Source organism: Podarcis liolepis (genome assembly GCF_965112155.1).
Source record: "Podarcis liolepis genome assembly, chromosome: 15".
Classification (NCBI taxonomy): domain Eukaryota; kingdom Metazoa; phylum Chordata; class Lepidosauria; order Squamata; family Lacertidae; genus Podarcis; species Podarcis liolepis.
In genome coordinates, this window is record NC_139566.1 from 20,881,581 (window position 1) to 20,897,015 (window position 15,435).

Sequence of the window (15,435 nt, forward strand, 5' to 3'; positions counted from 1 at the left end):
TCGCAGGAAGTTTTCAGGACTTGCACAGATTGGAAGTGAAGCGGTATGTCTGCCCCCAAACCTTTGCAGGCAGAAACGTTACAATATCAGGTAGAACTCCCTCAATATGAGTGCAAATCATCGTAAATGCACAATAAAGTTGGTTCCAGAGAGAGAGAGAGAGAGAGAGAGGTTGTGCTGTATGGGAAAGTATAGAACCGTATGGAAAGCCCCTTAGTGTTCTAGGCAATGTCAGCTGAGCAAGACTGAATCTCTCATGCCTTGTCTTTCAGTGGTTGGGATTTCTTGCTGCTAAGCGCTATAAAACTCTCTGTTGCAGGCTTAGTTTCTCTCCATGTTGAGGGCTGCTAAAATCCTTCCCTCCCCTTAAGCCGCTGTTAAGCTCCCCCTAGCCTGGAAACCCAGGCTGCTTTCTTTTCCATCCTCCTTTAACCATGTCGTTCCACAGAACTCCCCTGGCTCCCAGATCCAGGGTCTCCATTCTCCACTCCTAGGGCTGGCCAACCAGAAATGTTCAACTTGGTGGGGAAGAAAATAAGCCTCCCTTCAGGATTTAAAAACCCCCCTCTAATATTCTTTCCTTAAATGAAGCAGAGATCACAAAAGCTTTCGGCTTCCTTACCCTGAGGATAGTTCCTTCCAGGTTGCCTCAGTGAGGACTAGAAACCTTGCTGCTGCAACAAAATGAAACGAACAACCTGCATGGCTTCTAATCCCAAATTTCAGAATGATCCTAGGCCTGTGTATGTTGTAGACCAGGGGTGGGGAAACCCTGAGGGCCAAATGTGGCCCTCCAAATCTCTCTGCCTTGCCCTTCCCAGGACAAACATACCCCTAAATCTCCCTGAGTGCTTTAGTCAGGCTGGGAAGTGTCCTTGAACTCTGAAAATGCCTCTTGCTGCCGTATGTAAGGTAAAATTTACATTTGCTGCCCCGCCCACTTTTGCCTCTGGCCCCGCCCACTATTTGCATGTGGCCCCAGAAGTCTGTGCAGAAGGGGCCACAGCCCTTTGGTTGAGAAAGCTTCCCTTACCCCTGAAGTCTTTTTAAAAGGAAAAAAGTTGCATTTAATTTGCTCAATTTGTTATGGATTTGTTAAAATTTTGGAAAATCAATTTAAAAATGTTTTTAAGGTAGTAACCTACCTTGCAGGACTGTTGTGAAAATGAAACATGGAAAAGGTTTGTACATGTTTAAACTGCTAGTTTTTCCTTGCGCCTCTGATGGTTTCAGTCACAGTTTTTTGTTTATATTTTGCAAGTCAGCATCTCTTGTTCTCTTGTTTCTCATGACTGCACTCTCATTGCAAATATCCATATAACCAGCTATAATATTTCTTCCTGTGAATGTAATATTCCATTGCCAGCCTTGGTCTGGTTTGGTTTTCATGAAGTTCTATTTTGTTATTGGGGTTATAGGGATAATATTCAATAAAAAATACTTTCCAGAGAGAGAAAGAGAGCTTCCCTACTCCTGTTGTAAATGTTGAGAGCCAACCACCACTATGAGCAGGGCCAGGAAAGAAGAAACTGGCATATTGGGAATTGGGATTCCACAGAATCTTAAGGACTAGAAACCTGAAGCAACGAAAACAGTATTCTCAAGAAGCCAAACTCTGGCACTTGAGTTCTAAGCTTGAGAAACAGAGTTGGAGGACAGACAAAATCCTGCACATGAGCCTCTTTCCAATGGGATGGATGTTTGTGGCCTAATACTGTGTTCTTGTTCTTTCGCTCTCTGCCCCATGCCCACCCAGATCCCGCCCTCGGGCCGGCAGTCACCAACAAAGAATGTGGTGAATGGAAGCCCCTCCAAGTGCCCACGCTTTGCTAAAGTGCGGAACTGGGAGACCGGATCGGTGCTCAACGACACTTTGCATCTGAAGAGTACCATGGTAAGTGAGGCTGGCATTTCCCAATATGTTTGGGGAGGGGTTTCTGCTAATGATTCCTCCTATGTTGTTCAAATAAGTGCCTGCACTTTGGAACTCCCTGCCCATTGAAATCAGGCCAGGCGCCTTTGCTGTTTTCAGCACCTGATTTGGGGGAGGGGAGGTTTAGGCAAGTCTGTGTTTTCCTGCGTAATTTTATTTTCTAATGTACAGTGGTACCTCTGGTTACGAACTTAATTCGTTCTGGAAATCCGTTCTTAACCTGAAACCGTTCCTAACCTGAGGTACCACTTTAGCTAATGGGGCCTCCCGCTGCAATTTCTGTTCTCATCCTGAGGTAAAGTTCTTAACCTGAGGTATTATTTCTGGGTTAGCGGAGTCTGTAACCCAAAGTGTTTGTAACCCGAGGTGTTTGTAACCCGAGGTACCACTGTATATATATTTAAAATGGCTGTTTCTGTTTATATTTTGATTTTTTTTTAAGTTAACTTTTCTTTAAAAAGAAAAAATATTTGATTTAAGTAGCAGGAAATGCAGTTCTTTTTCTCCCCCACCCCCAACTTTTTGTTGAATTTTTGTGACATACACAAATGTGTACACACTGAAAAAACAGGTGACAAAAAAACCCTAATACAAGTTGCATAAACAAATAAAAACAGCAAACCAGTATATCAGAAAAAACCAGTCTGAGTGTGAGGTGTGGGTGGCTGAGCTAGCCAAAGATCTTCAAAGATATGAAGGGCTGTCACATGAAAGATGCTGCAGGCTTGTTTTCTGCTTCTCCAAAGGGGAGGACCCAAACCGACAGATAAGAATGACAAAAAAGTAGGGTTGCTATATTCCAAAAAGTGAAAATCCAGACAAAATTGTTGAGCTTTTTTTATGGGTCAAAGTTGTTCAGCTTTTTGGGGGGAACATTTTGGGCATTTTAATGGATTTCTAAGGCTTCCTTAAAAAAAAACACCACCCTACTTGCCATGCGTTTCCACAGTCATTTTGCCTATTCAGTGAAAATCTGCCCAGACGCCATGGGTCGAGACCACATAACACTGGTCTTGAAAGACCTACGTTGGCTCCCAGTACATTTCCAAGCACAATTCAAAGTGTTGGTGCTGACCTTTAAAGCCATAAACAGCCTCAGCCCATTATACCTGAAGAAGCATCTCCACCCCCATCGTTCGGTCCAGACACTGAGATGCAGCTCCGAGGGCCTTTTGGCGGTTCCTTCGCTGCGAGATGTGAGGTTACAGGGAACCAGGCAGAGGGCCTTCTTGGTAGTGGCACCCGCCCTGTGGAATGCCCTCCCACCAGATGTCAAAGGAAAAAACAATGACCAGACTTTTAGGAGACATCTGAAGTCAGCCCTCTTTAGGGAAGCTTTTAATATCTGAAGGACTATTGTATTTTAATATTCTGTTGGAAGCCGCCCAGAGTGGCTGGGGAAACCCAGCCAGATGGGCGGGGTATAAATAATAAATTATTATTATTATTATTATTATTATTATTATTATTATTATTATTTCACTGGATGTGTCTTGGATGTGTCCAGGAAAACCAGGACTTATGGCAGCCCTACAGAGATTCTGACTAAACATTAAGAAGGACTTTCTGAGGGTAAAAACCATTCAACAGTGGAATGGACTCCCTTGGAAGGTGGTGGACTGTCAAGGAGCCGTTGTGACCAAGCGTTCTTCTGCTTCACCCCTTTTCCAGGTGACCCCCTGCAGTGAGCAGGTCTGCATGGGTTCCATTATGATGCCTTCCCAGCACGTCCGAAGACCTGAAGAAGTCCGGACAAAGGAAGAGCTGCTCCCACTGGCGAAAGAGTTCATTGATCAGTATTATTCCTCCATCAAGAGGCAAGTCTTGCACAGAAAAGGTCTGGGACCCTCCTGTTTGGCAGGGTGAAGAGGGCTCTCTTCCAGAAACCATTCAGATTTCTGATAATAGACCCATTTCTTTATTCCTATACCGGGAAAGTGTGAGATGCAGGTGTTCATTCTTGTGACTGGGAAGCTTGCATGGCTGTCCTCTTTCAGTTCATGACAAGTCAAGGCATATTATACATTATAGGCTGCCTTATACAGAGTCAGACCATTGTCCCATCTTGCTCTCTGAATGATAGTCAGAACAGTCGTACCTTGGAAGCCAAACGCCTTACGAGTCAAACGTTTTGGCTCCCAGACGACGCAAACGCTGAAGTGAGTGTTCTGGTTTGTGAACGTTCTTTGGAAGATGAACGTCCGACGCGACTTACGCAGCTTCCAGTTACGTGCAGGAAGCTCCTGCAGCCAACGTCTTGGTTGTTAAATGTTTTCGGAAGTCGAACAGACTTCTGGAACCGATTCCGTTCAACAGCCAAGGTACGACTGTAATTGTGATTTCTCATGTCAAATCTTCAGTTGATGGATGAACCAGGACATCGTCTATGTACAATATTATGCAATCCTTTGACTCGGGACTTGATTTATGCCACATCCAACTCACATCTACATGGCAAATGCTAGAGGAGGAGCGAAATCCCTGGGTGTCCCTTGAAACTGAATGTAGATTTGGACCAGCATCCACTGGGATGATGAAAAGCACGTTTGCCAAAATATAATGTCAGTGGTAGGGTTGGGCAACATATTGATATATCGTCCAAAACTGAAGTCCATATCATGATATCGGTTTCATAATTCTTGACCTGGCAATATATTGCGCATCATGATGTGTGTGTGTTTGTGCTATGCCAAAATCACAATGTGGTAGAAACAATGAAGCCAGCCAATGCCTGTACATAGATCCATCCTTATTTCAGACATCATGATATATCACAGTGTTTAGCTGGTGATATATTGTGATGCTGAAAACCAGATATCTTCCATCCTCAGTCTTGGAGGCAACACTGTGTTCGCCAGATGTTATTAAACTCCAACTGCCACCATCCCTGCCCATTGGCCATGCTGGCTGGTGCTGGGATCCACAAATGTTGGATTCTAACCTCTGGAGACCACCACCTTGTCTCCCCTGGGTCTACGCTGGCTGCCAGCCACTCTACAGGATTTCAGGTGGAGGCATTCCCAGGGAATCCTATCTCTCCCACGATGGCAGCCAAGAAGCAGATAAACAAGAAGAGTTCTTACCAAGTAATTTTATTCATTATTCACAGAGAGAGAGAAAGGAATGTAGTATCCCAAAGATAATGACGTTGCTCCCAGTAAAGTCCCAACCCCTCTTTCTCTCCTATTCTACATCACCCCTGTGTCAGCTAATCTGAGCTTTCTGTTCTACTACTCTCAATGCATGCCTGGTCCTGGGGGGGGGGGGTCCAGGAATGCTTTCCAAAGACACTGGGTCTGTAAGTTGTCTCTCCCCTGGTGCTTCTTATTCCTGCTGTTCCTCTCCCAGTATTTCCCAGCTTCTCCCCTCTTCAGCCTCTGAACTATGACCTTCTGCAAACCACTGTTGTAATTCTATACTGTTATTGGAAAGATTCAGGAAAGGGGGGGGCAGTCCCCACCAGTCCTCCTCAGTCCAGCCCCTGACACCAGCCCTACTTGGAGTTGTCAGGGATTGAACCTGTGGTCTTCTACGTGCAATGTGAATGCTAGACCAAGGAGCTGCTGCCTCCCCCCCCCCCACACACAACGCACATTGAAAATGGGATTGCACACTTGCAAAACGTAACCCAGTTTTGCCCATCACAGTGGTGTTGTTGTTGACCAATGACTGCTTCTGTATAATCCTACACTGGCAGGTTCGGCTCTAAGGCCCACCTGGAGAGGCTGGAGGAAGTCACCAAGGAGATAGAAGCTACAGACACCTACCAGCTGCGAGACACAGAGCTGATCTACGGGGCCAAGCACGCCTGGCGCAATGCCTCCCGCTGTGTGGGCCGGATCCAGTGGTCGAAACTGCAGGTGAGGTCGCATATGGTGTGTCAGTTTGCATTCCTTAGTGCAGAAAGTATTGATCTGATGTGTAGAGATCTTTCCTAGTCTACTTAATTCAAGAGGGTTCTGGAAGCTTCTCCGTGTGAAAGAAGGTTCATGATGTTTGGGTTATGCCTTCAGAGAAGCTGAGTACAGCCGGCTTAAACTGGTTCTCTTATCTCTTTGTGTCAAGGTCATGCTGAATATAATTATAGGCCAGAAGGAGCTTAGGTTTCACTCATTTTCTCTTTCTATCTCTTTTCCGTCTGGTGTGGTATTCTGTATGCTTAGTGTTAAGTTAAGACTTACTATGAGTATTATAAGTTTAAGTTAAGTCTGCTGCAACTGGATTTCTTATGGACTGTGCCAATCCTGAATGTAATGGATTTGTGACCATTATGCTCATTTGCCTTCAGTAGTAGTAAAGCTCTGCTGGATGAAATATTAATTGCCTCTGGTTTATTTTTTGGGAATCCTGCAGCGTGCTTAAGTTTTTCTCTGCTAACTATACATTGGAATCTACTCTGGATCAATAATGAGTAGACTTTAAATGACATGGTCATCATCGTTCATTCATTTAGTGATGAATTAAATAATGGCTGCTAGCCATCCTGCCTCCATGGTCGAAGGAGGTATGGACTAGGGTCTGGGAGACCAGGGTTCAAATCTCCACTCAGCCATGAAGAGCTCCCTGGGCAACTTTGAGCTAGCCACTCTCTCTCAGCCTATCAACCTACCTCACAGGGTAGTTGTGAGGATGAAATGTGGAGGAGAAGAGTCATATACCAGCAGCAGCAGCTCATCAGAGGGAAGGATGGGATAGAAATGTAACAGTGATTACTCCCCCCCCCCAAATCAGGATTTCTGTACCCCGCTCGCCTTTGTTCCTGTCCGCTGAACTCCGTTCCCTTTGAATCCTTTCAGGTCTTTGACGCCCGGGACTGCACCACGGCCCACGGGATGTTCAACTACATTTGCAACCACATAAAGTATGCCACTAACAAAGGGAACCTCAGGTGTGTGGTGTTTGTAAGCCTCTCAGTAGGAAAACCTTCCCTTCATCTCTGCCGACGGTTGCAGCATTTCCTCAGGGGTAGGAGGCTGGGGGTGACCTCAGAGCCAGTGGTGGGCTGGGTTGGGCTGGAGGGAAAAGGGAATGGGTGCACCCCCACCCCTCCCCTTGTCTCTTTTTCTGCACCCCCTCTCTTTATCTCTCTCTCTCAGATAAATAAAACAAAAACCATCCAAGTAAGCAAGGGATAAAGGTAAAGGTAAAGGGACCCCTGACCATTAGGTCCAGTCGTGGCCGACTCTGGGGTTGCGGCGCTCATCTCGCTTTATTGGCCAAGGGAGCCGGTGTACAGCTTCCGGGTCATGTGGCCAGCATGACTAAGCCACTTCTGGCGAACCAGAGCAGCGCACGGAAACGCCGTTTACCTTCCCACCGGAGCGGTACCTATTTATCTACTTGCACTTTGATGTGCTTTCAAGCTGCTAGGTTGGCAGGAGCAGGGACCGAGCAACCGGAGCTCACCCGGTCACGGGGGTTTGAACCGCCGACCTTCTGATTGGCAAGTCCTAGGCTCTGTGGTTTAACCCACAGCGCCACCTGCGTCCCTTTTAAGCAAGGGATAGGAAAGCTTTATTGTCTGTTGAGGGCCACATTCCCTCTGGGATAATCTGATGGGGGCCGAGAGCCAGCAGTGTGATGATTTGACCCTTGTTGTCTTTCTGGATAAATATTAGTGTGGAATGTTCAGGGGTCCAGGCAGGCAAGCCCCTTTTCAGTGTACTCCATTGTCCTCTCCCCTCCCCACAGGACATTGGCTGTTTGCAGAGGGGCTTTCGCCCCACCTCCTCCATCAAGTGTCCCACCCCTTCCTTTCTGTCCTCGCTCAACCCCTCACTGTTCTGTTCTCCTCATGCTTTCCTCCTTTCCTTCCAGGTTCCCCAAGACTACATGAAATTAGGCAAAAAGTTGCAAACAGCCACCCAGTCTCTGAGTTGCACCAGGCATCCAAAGCACTGCGATGCCACTTTAGGCAGACATGGCTTCACGCAGGCACCACTGGGAACTGTAGTTTGTTAAGTGGGCTGGGAGTTCTTAGGAGACCCCCTTCCCTCCCCTCAAAAAGCGGTGTAACAAGGAATATTTCTTCACAGGGAACGCTGGGAACTGTACCTCTGTGGAGGGAATGGGGGGGTCTCTTAACAACTCTCAGTACAGTGGTACCTTACTTCTCAAATGCCTCGGTTCTCAAACAACTTGGAACCCAAACACTGCAAACCCGGAAGTAAGTGTTCCGGTTTGTGAACTTTTTTCAGAAGCCAAACGTGCTCCGTTTTGAGTGCCACATTTCCTATTTGAGTATTACGCTGAGGTCTGTCTGTTTTTGCTATTTATTTTGTGTTTTCGTTTTTGCAGTTGTTGTTTTTGTGACTGTGTAGAACCCAGTTCAGCTACTGATAGATTGTGTGACTGCAGTACGTTGTTTATTGCTTTCATTTTATGGATCAATGGTCTCGTTAGATAGCAAAATTCATGTTATATTGCTGTCTTAGGTGTTGTTTTTAAAAGTCTGAAACAGATTAATCCATTTTGTGTTACTTTCTATGGGAAAGCACGCCTTGGTTTTGGAACGTTTTGGTTTTGGAACAGACTTCCAGAACGGATTAAGTTTGAGAACCAAAGTACCACTGTACCCTTAAAAAACAAAAAAAACTACCTTTCCCAGAAGTCTCTGTGGGAAGCCATGACTGTTTAAAGTGGTATCACAGTGCCTCCCAGCCTTCTACCCTACCAGTTCCAATGGGCACCAGCCGCCACTGCTCCTTCGCCAGTCTGAGCCTGGCAACCCAGCTGTTGACTTTCGACCTGTCCAACACCTTGAACTCTACTCTTGGGGACCACTAACACCCAGCCCCCTTTCCCCTTTTTGATGCCTTTTGTAGGTCGGCCATCACCATATTCCCCCAGAGGACGGATGGGAGACACGACTTCCGAGTCTGGAACTCCCAACTCATCCGCTACGCTGGCTACAAACAGCTGGACGGCACCTTCCTGGGAGACCCAGCCAACGTGGAGCTGACTGAGGTTGGTGGACAAGGAAGAGGGATCTACACTCCTCCAGTTTCCTAGCCATTGTAGAACTGTGATAGTCTTATTTATTGCCATTATCATAGCCAGATTTTATTGGTCAACCAAATATGGGTTATAGCCAAAAACAAACAAAAAACAAACAAACATTATCATAACGGGTCTGGTATGAATGTGGCCTTAGTTGGATACAACCCAGTATTGTTCCTAAATTACATTTCAATTCTGCCCTTCCTCTTGAAGGAGCCTAAGACAGCAAACGTCAGCATGTTAGAACAATGCAATTTAAAATAAGTTAAGAGCTTATTTACCAACTATTAAACACCACCTAAAACATGTTGAGAGTTCTTAGGAGGTCCCTATTCCACTCACAAAGCTATGGTTCCCAGAGCTGCTTAACAAGCAATCCCTCTTCCCAGGGAGCTCTGGGAATCATAGCTTTTTGAAGGGAATAGGGTCCTCCTAAGAACTCGCAGTATTTCCCAGAATCCTTTGAAGGAAGCCATGACTGTTCACAGGGAACTCTGAGAATTATAGCTCTATGAGGGGAGGAAGGGGCCTCCTAAAAACTGTCAGCATCCTTAGAAAACTTCAGCTCCCAGAATCCTTTGTGCCTCATGCAAGAGCTGTACCTGGCTGCTGGTGTCCTGCAACATGGATCACAACCAATCGGTCCTCTTTTCTTTGGACGCAGATCTGCATACAGCAAGGGTGGAAGCCGCCCAAGGGCCGCTTTGATGTCCTACCACTCCTGCTCCAGGCCAATGGCAATGACCCCGAGCTCTTTGAGATCCCACCTGAGCTAGTCCTGGAAGTACCCATCAGGCACCCCAAGTAAGTTGTAACACCTGTCTTTGTTGTTTCAACCCCAAGGATGTTTAGGGAGCCTTTTTGGAGTTGGCTATGGCTGTGGGCGCCACCTCAGATAGGGGATCTAGTTGCATCCTCATTGATCTTGCTGTGTGTACATGGAAAGGGACACGGGTGGCGCTGTGGTTAAACCACTGAGCCTCCTGGGCTTGCCGATCAGAAGGTTGGCGGTTCAAATCCCTGTGACAGGGTGAGCTCCCATTGCTCTGTCCCAGCTCCTGCCAACCTAGCAGTTCGAAAGCACACCCAAAAGTGCAAGTAGATAAATAGGTACCACTGTGGTGGGAAGGTAAACAGCGTCATGTTGTTTCTGTTGCGCCAGAAGAAGTTTAGTCATGCTGGCCACATGACCCAGAAAGCTGTCTGTGGACAAGCGCTGGCTCCCTCAGGCTGTAAGTTTGTCTTCCCGATTCAGAGTGTCTCGTCTTGCCCTGCCCTTCCCTGTTTGCAGGTTTGCCTGGTTCAAAGACCTGGGACTGCAGTGGTATGGGCTGCCCGCAGTTTCCAACATGCTACTTGAAATCGGTGGTTTGGAGTTCTCAGCCTGCCCCTTCAGCGGCTGGTACATGGGCACCGAGATCGGAGTCCGCGATTACTGCGACAACTCCCGCTACAACATCCTGGAGGTAGGAGAGAGCCTCTCACGAGGGTTTAGAGCATTTGACAGTGTTGCAATTGTGACAATATCTCTGTAAGGCAGGCCAGAAGGGGGAAGCTAAGGTTGAATAAGAATGGCCAACCTGCAATGAAATCCCAGTCAGGATTTGCTGGTAAAGAGCTCTCTGTGCTACAGTTTATACCTCAGTTTGTAAAGATCTATTGCTTTTAAAGATCTCTTCTTCACAGACCATTCCCTGCTCTGCTCCACAATCTCTTCAAGTCCTTTTGAAACGACCAGGAGGTTTTTTTGAACTGCGATCCGATTTGCAATGTAACACTGAACCATGGTCAAAGTTAACCATGCTTAATGTTAACCAAAGTTAACAAACCACTGTTAAAGCTGAGGCTTATGGTGGACTTAAACTTTGGTTTAGTACATTGCGAACTAGATAACAGCACCAACTAGACCAGCCAAACCTTGGGAGCAGTTTGAATTTGATGTCCAATCTTCACTAGTGGCTCTGTAGTTTTTGGGAGGTGGCAGCTCCTTAACCGGAGGAGTTCCAAGACTGCACGTGACAGTAAACTATGGTCAATGTTAACTAAGCTAATAAACCAACTGCAGTCTTTGAATAATGAGTGACCTTTGATAAACCGTAGTTAAGCTGCTGGCCTGAATTCACACATAACACTAAGCCATGGTTTAATAAACCATAATTTAATAAAACCATGGTTTAGCATCATCTGCGCAACAGCCAATGGAGATGGTATGTGTGTGTTCTGCTCACTTGAGCCTCTAACCCCTCCCACCATTGGCCTGTGGCCCCCAGAAAGTTGGGCAGAAGGGAATCCGGCCCTTGAGCCAAGAAAGTTTCCCCACCCCATGCAGGAATCCACAACTTTGGATATTTTGGGGGAGGAAACGCTTTTCACTGTTGTTCCACTGCAGGAAGTTGCCAAAAAGATGAACCTGGACATGCGGAAGACCTCATCGCTCTGGAAGGACCAAGCGCTGGTGGAGATAAACATTGCTGTTTTGTACAGCTTCCAGGTACTGGGAAACACATCTCCGAAAATGATGACCAATTAGCCAACCCTGGGGTCTTCCCTTGAGCCCTTTCTCCATGTGCCCCAACCCCTGATAGCCTTGTCCTCTGTGACGTAAGTACCTGTTTTGCTTAAAAACCCATTGACCTGGTGCTCCCACTCCTACAGAGCGACAAGGTGACCATTGTGGACCACCACTCGGCCACGGAGTCCTTCATCAAGCACATGGAAAATGAATACCGCTGTCGGGGAGGTTGCCCGGCTGACTGGGTGTGGATTGTCCCACCCATGTCCGGGAGCATCACCCCCGTCTTCCACCAAGAGATGCTCAACTACAGGCTGACGCCCTCCTTTGAGTACCAGGTACACAATCCACTTCCTGCCTTGCGCCCACCATGCCCTGCCATGTGGTTCAGTATTTCTTGCTCACTAGGAGGTGTTGTCATCAACTTGCTGGATGCAGAGGATGTGGTGGGAGGCACTGGCTGGGGACGCCCCAAAGGAAGACAGCTCAGAGCCAGGGGATTGGTGGTGGGATGGCGATGAGTGGCCAGTGTCAGGCTTCAGGGAATCGGCTTCCTCCCCCCATGGCAATAGATAAGCAGAACAAAGGCAAAGGAGCCTTCTTACCTGTTAGAAATTTTAATAATCACAGCAAAAGAACAAAGAACACACCTCCTAGAAATGGCAGTGTTCCCAATTAAGTTCCCTCCCCTCTCCGTCCCTAGTCGCCCACGTCACTCCTACATCTTATACTCTGATCTTGTACCCTCTGCTCTTTCTATTCCGACACTTTCTGAGCTCTCTGTGTCTTTTGGGATCGGGGTGAATGCTGTCCAGAGACTGTGACTCTGTTAACTCTCTCTCTTCTAGTGTTTCTTCTGCTAGCTGTTCCCCATCCAGTATTTCCCAGCTTTTGCCTTCTGAACTGTGCCCCTCGGCAAGCCACTGTTCCAAATCTATACTGTCCTCCTGCTCCTGGGAAGATTCAGGATCAGGAGGGGGTGGCTCCCACCATTCCTCCTCAGTGCAGCCCTCTTTAGCACGGTCCCTGACAGCCAGGGGGAGGAGGAGGTGTCAGAAGCTGGAGACGCAACAGGGTTTGGTGAGCAGGAAGAGTCTGTGCCAGAGAGCAGTTCAGACTCTGAGGATGAAGCAAAGGTTGGGGAGGAGGGGGATCAAGAGGTGGCTGAAGAATCCAGGGAGTCTCCTCCTGCTGCTGTGACCAGATCCCCTTCCCTCCTGGTCTCTGAGAATGCACAGAGAAATGAAAAGGGCAGAGGAGAAATTGTTGGGATACTGCCAGGGAGATAAAGTCCATCATGGCCCCCAAGCCGGCTGCCAGACGATCCATCGATCTCCCGTAGGCACGCAGTATCAGCAATTAGTGACATGAGTTTCTAGAAATAGCTTGCCACATTCCAGAGCTCATGCACACTCTATCAGCAGATAATTCACAGCAGAAGTTGCACGCAGGAGAGCATTATTTACAAGTTTTATTCAGCGTTGATCAGAACAAAGAAAAACATGACTGCCTGCATCAGTGTCTCCAGACACAGAGAGAAACGAAAGCAATAGAAAACATAAACATCCTGTGAACAGGAAATGCGCAGACTCTGTGACTCACAAAGCCTGCTCCCTTTTAAGGTGGAACGGAAATATCCTAACAGAAATTAGCTGTGTGCAGGTGCAGTTTGAGACTGCATGGGGAAACCCTGGAAAAGAGGAACCTTAGAGAGGGGTGGGAAGGTGAGGACCTTCACTCCTCGTAGCTGGGTCATCAGGGCAAGACCTACTGGGAAGTATTGTCGAGACCACTAGGCCTGAGCTGTATTTTGGTGTCCTTGAATAGTTCACTTCATTGCCATTGGTGGTTGATTAGTTTGGTGCTGACCTGTGTCTGACTCCAGCCCTCACAAGTGTCCAGCAAGTCAGAGGTCGGGAGATGCAGAATAGCTAGGGCGCTGTCTAGCAAGGAAGGGGAGGGCTGCAGCTAAGTGGAAGAGCAGAAGGTCCCAGGTTCGATCCCTGGTATCTCCAGTTAGGCCTGGCAAGGGAAAAAAAATCTCCTCCCTGAAACCCTAAGCAGACACTGCCAGTCAGTGTAGGCAGTATTGAACTAAATGGAATAATGGTCTGACTCCATATAAAGCAGCTTCCACTGCCCCTTGCTTCAAAACCTTGAGGACTGGAATCTTAGCATTATTTTAAAGAGATGTGTCAGAGCTTAGTGTCAGAGCACCTACTTTGCATGCAGATGGTCCCAGGTTTCAAATCCCGGCACCTCCAGGTAGGTCTGGGGACAAATATCTTCTAGTTGAAACCCTGGAGAGCTGCTGCCAGTCAGTGTAGACAATGCTGAGCCCAATGGACTGGTTGGTCTGGCTCAGTATATTAACAGGGAGAACAGCAGTGAGATCCTGATCCAAATTGTGTCCTTACAACACCATTGCTCACCTTGGGACAGTGAAGTCTCTGGTGCTGACCACACAAATATACTCGAACCAGCTCTGGCTGTGGGTGTGACAAATTCCCCCCCTTTCAGTTTGAGTGTTTATTTTCTTCCCTTTCATCCAGGGTTCTGTTCTTTTCTTCCCAGCCTGATCCATGGAACACCCATATCTGGAAAGGCATCAACGGCACTCCCACCAAGAAGAGAGCCATTGGGTTTAAAAAGTTAGCCAAGTAAGTGAACTGCGTTGCTGGGTCTGCCAGAAGTAGCTGGGATCATTCAGCTGCACTATGGGGTGCTGCACTATGGCTACATGCACACCATGTACGTTTAAAGCACTATTATACCACTTTAAACCATTGTGGCTGTTCCCAAAGAATCCTGGGAGCTGTAGGATAGCTGTCCCAGGATAGCTCTGTTTGGTAGAGCATGCAACTCTTAATCTCAGGGTCCTGGGTTCGAGTCCTATGTCGGGCAAAAGATTCTTGCATTGCATGGGGTTGGACTTGATTACCCTCGTGGTCCCTTCCAACCCCTACGATTCTATGATTCCGGAAACGTTCAGCCCACCATCTTATTATTATTTTATTTATTGAATCTACAAAGGTAAAGGGACCCCTGACCATTAGGTCCATTCGTGGCCGACTCTGGGGTTGTGGCGCTCATCTCGCTCCATTGGCCGAGGGAGCCGGCGTACAGCTTCTGGGTCATGTGGCCAGCATGACTAAGCCGCTTCTGGCAAACCAGAGCAGTGCAGGGAAACGCCGTTTACCTTCCCGCCGGAGCGATACCTATTTATCTACTTGCACTTTGACAGGCTTTTGAGCAGGGACTAAGCAACAGGAGCTCACCCCGTCGCGGGGATTCGAACTGCCGACCTTCTGATCAGCAAACCCTAGGCTCTGTGGTTTAACCCACAGCGCCACCTGTATCCCTATATACCACCCTATATCCCCGGGGGGGGGGGGTGTCTCAGGGCGGTTCACAGAATAAAATCAAGATATAAAACCTCAAATTACATAATAAAAATAAAAACGATGACCCAATAACCCCTACCCCAAAAAAACACATTTTAAAAGGGCATAGGATGTAAATCAAACACTACCATTGCACTCTGTTCTGGGTGGTGATGGGGAGTTTCTTCCAATCCTATAGAGCAGATTTTTGGGGAGGCACGTGGACGTGTGGGGTGGAGAGGGAGCAATCCCCACAGGGCTAGCAGGAGTCCTTGTGATGTTTCCCCTAACACACTAGGTTAGTTGAATCTGGCCCCCAAAAATTGAGCTCTGGTTGGGAGAGAAAAATGGAAAACCAAAGGTGGAATGGAGTATCCTGGAGAAGGGCAGGGGTGACTGGCTAGAACCCTGAGGAAGTGCATTCCTTTTTTTTAAAAAAAAAAGATATTTATTACTTTTCCAACATTTTCAACACAACACTACAAACAAAAAAGAAAAGAGAAAAAACAATACAAATACAATACAAAAACGCTACATGGACTAACAAAACAAAGCAAAAACCAACAAAAACAATTTAAAATCACCTCAAACATTTTCAATATCTTATA

The 15,435-nt window shown here is 47.2% G+C and overlaps 1 protein-coding gene across 3 annotated transcripts in view; it reads left to right on the forward strand.

Moving 5' to 3' along the window:
• The window catches only part of NOS1 (nitric oxide synthase 1), a 180,807-nt gene that overhangs the window by 133,162 nt on the left and 32,210 nt on the right, over positions 1-15,435 (forward strand). For all 3 annotated transcript variants that reach the window (XM_083478442.1, XM_083478441.1, XM_083478440.1), the window contains exons 4-13: positions 1,757-1,894; positions 3,605-3,750; positions 5,631-5,793; positions 6,730-6,821; positions 8,758-8,899; positions 9,597-9,736; positions 10,224-10,398; positions 11,322-11,423; positions 11,588-11,782; positions 14,019-14,104. In XM_083478442.1, coding sequence (XP_083334568.1) covers positions 1,757-1,894; positions 3,605-3,750; positions 5,631-5,793; positions 6,730-6,821; positions 8,758-8,899; positions 9,597-9,736; positions 10,224-10,398; positions 11,322-11,423; positions 11,588-11,782; positions 14,019-14,104 — 1,379 coding nt within the window. The remainder of the gene's footprint in view (positions 1-1,756; positions 1,895-3,604; positions 3,751-5,630; positions 5,794-6,729; positions 6,822-8,757; positions 8,900-9,596; positions 9,737-10,223; positions 10,399-11,321; positions 11,424-11,587; positions 11,783-14,018; positions 14,105-15,435) is intronic.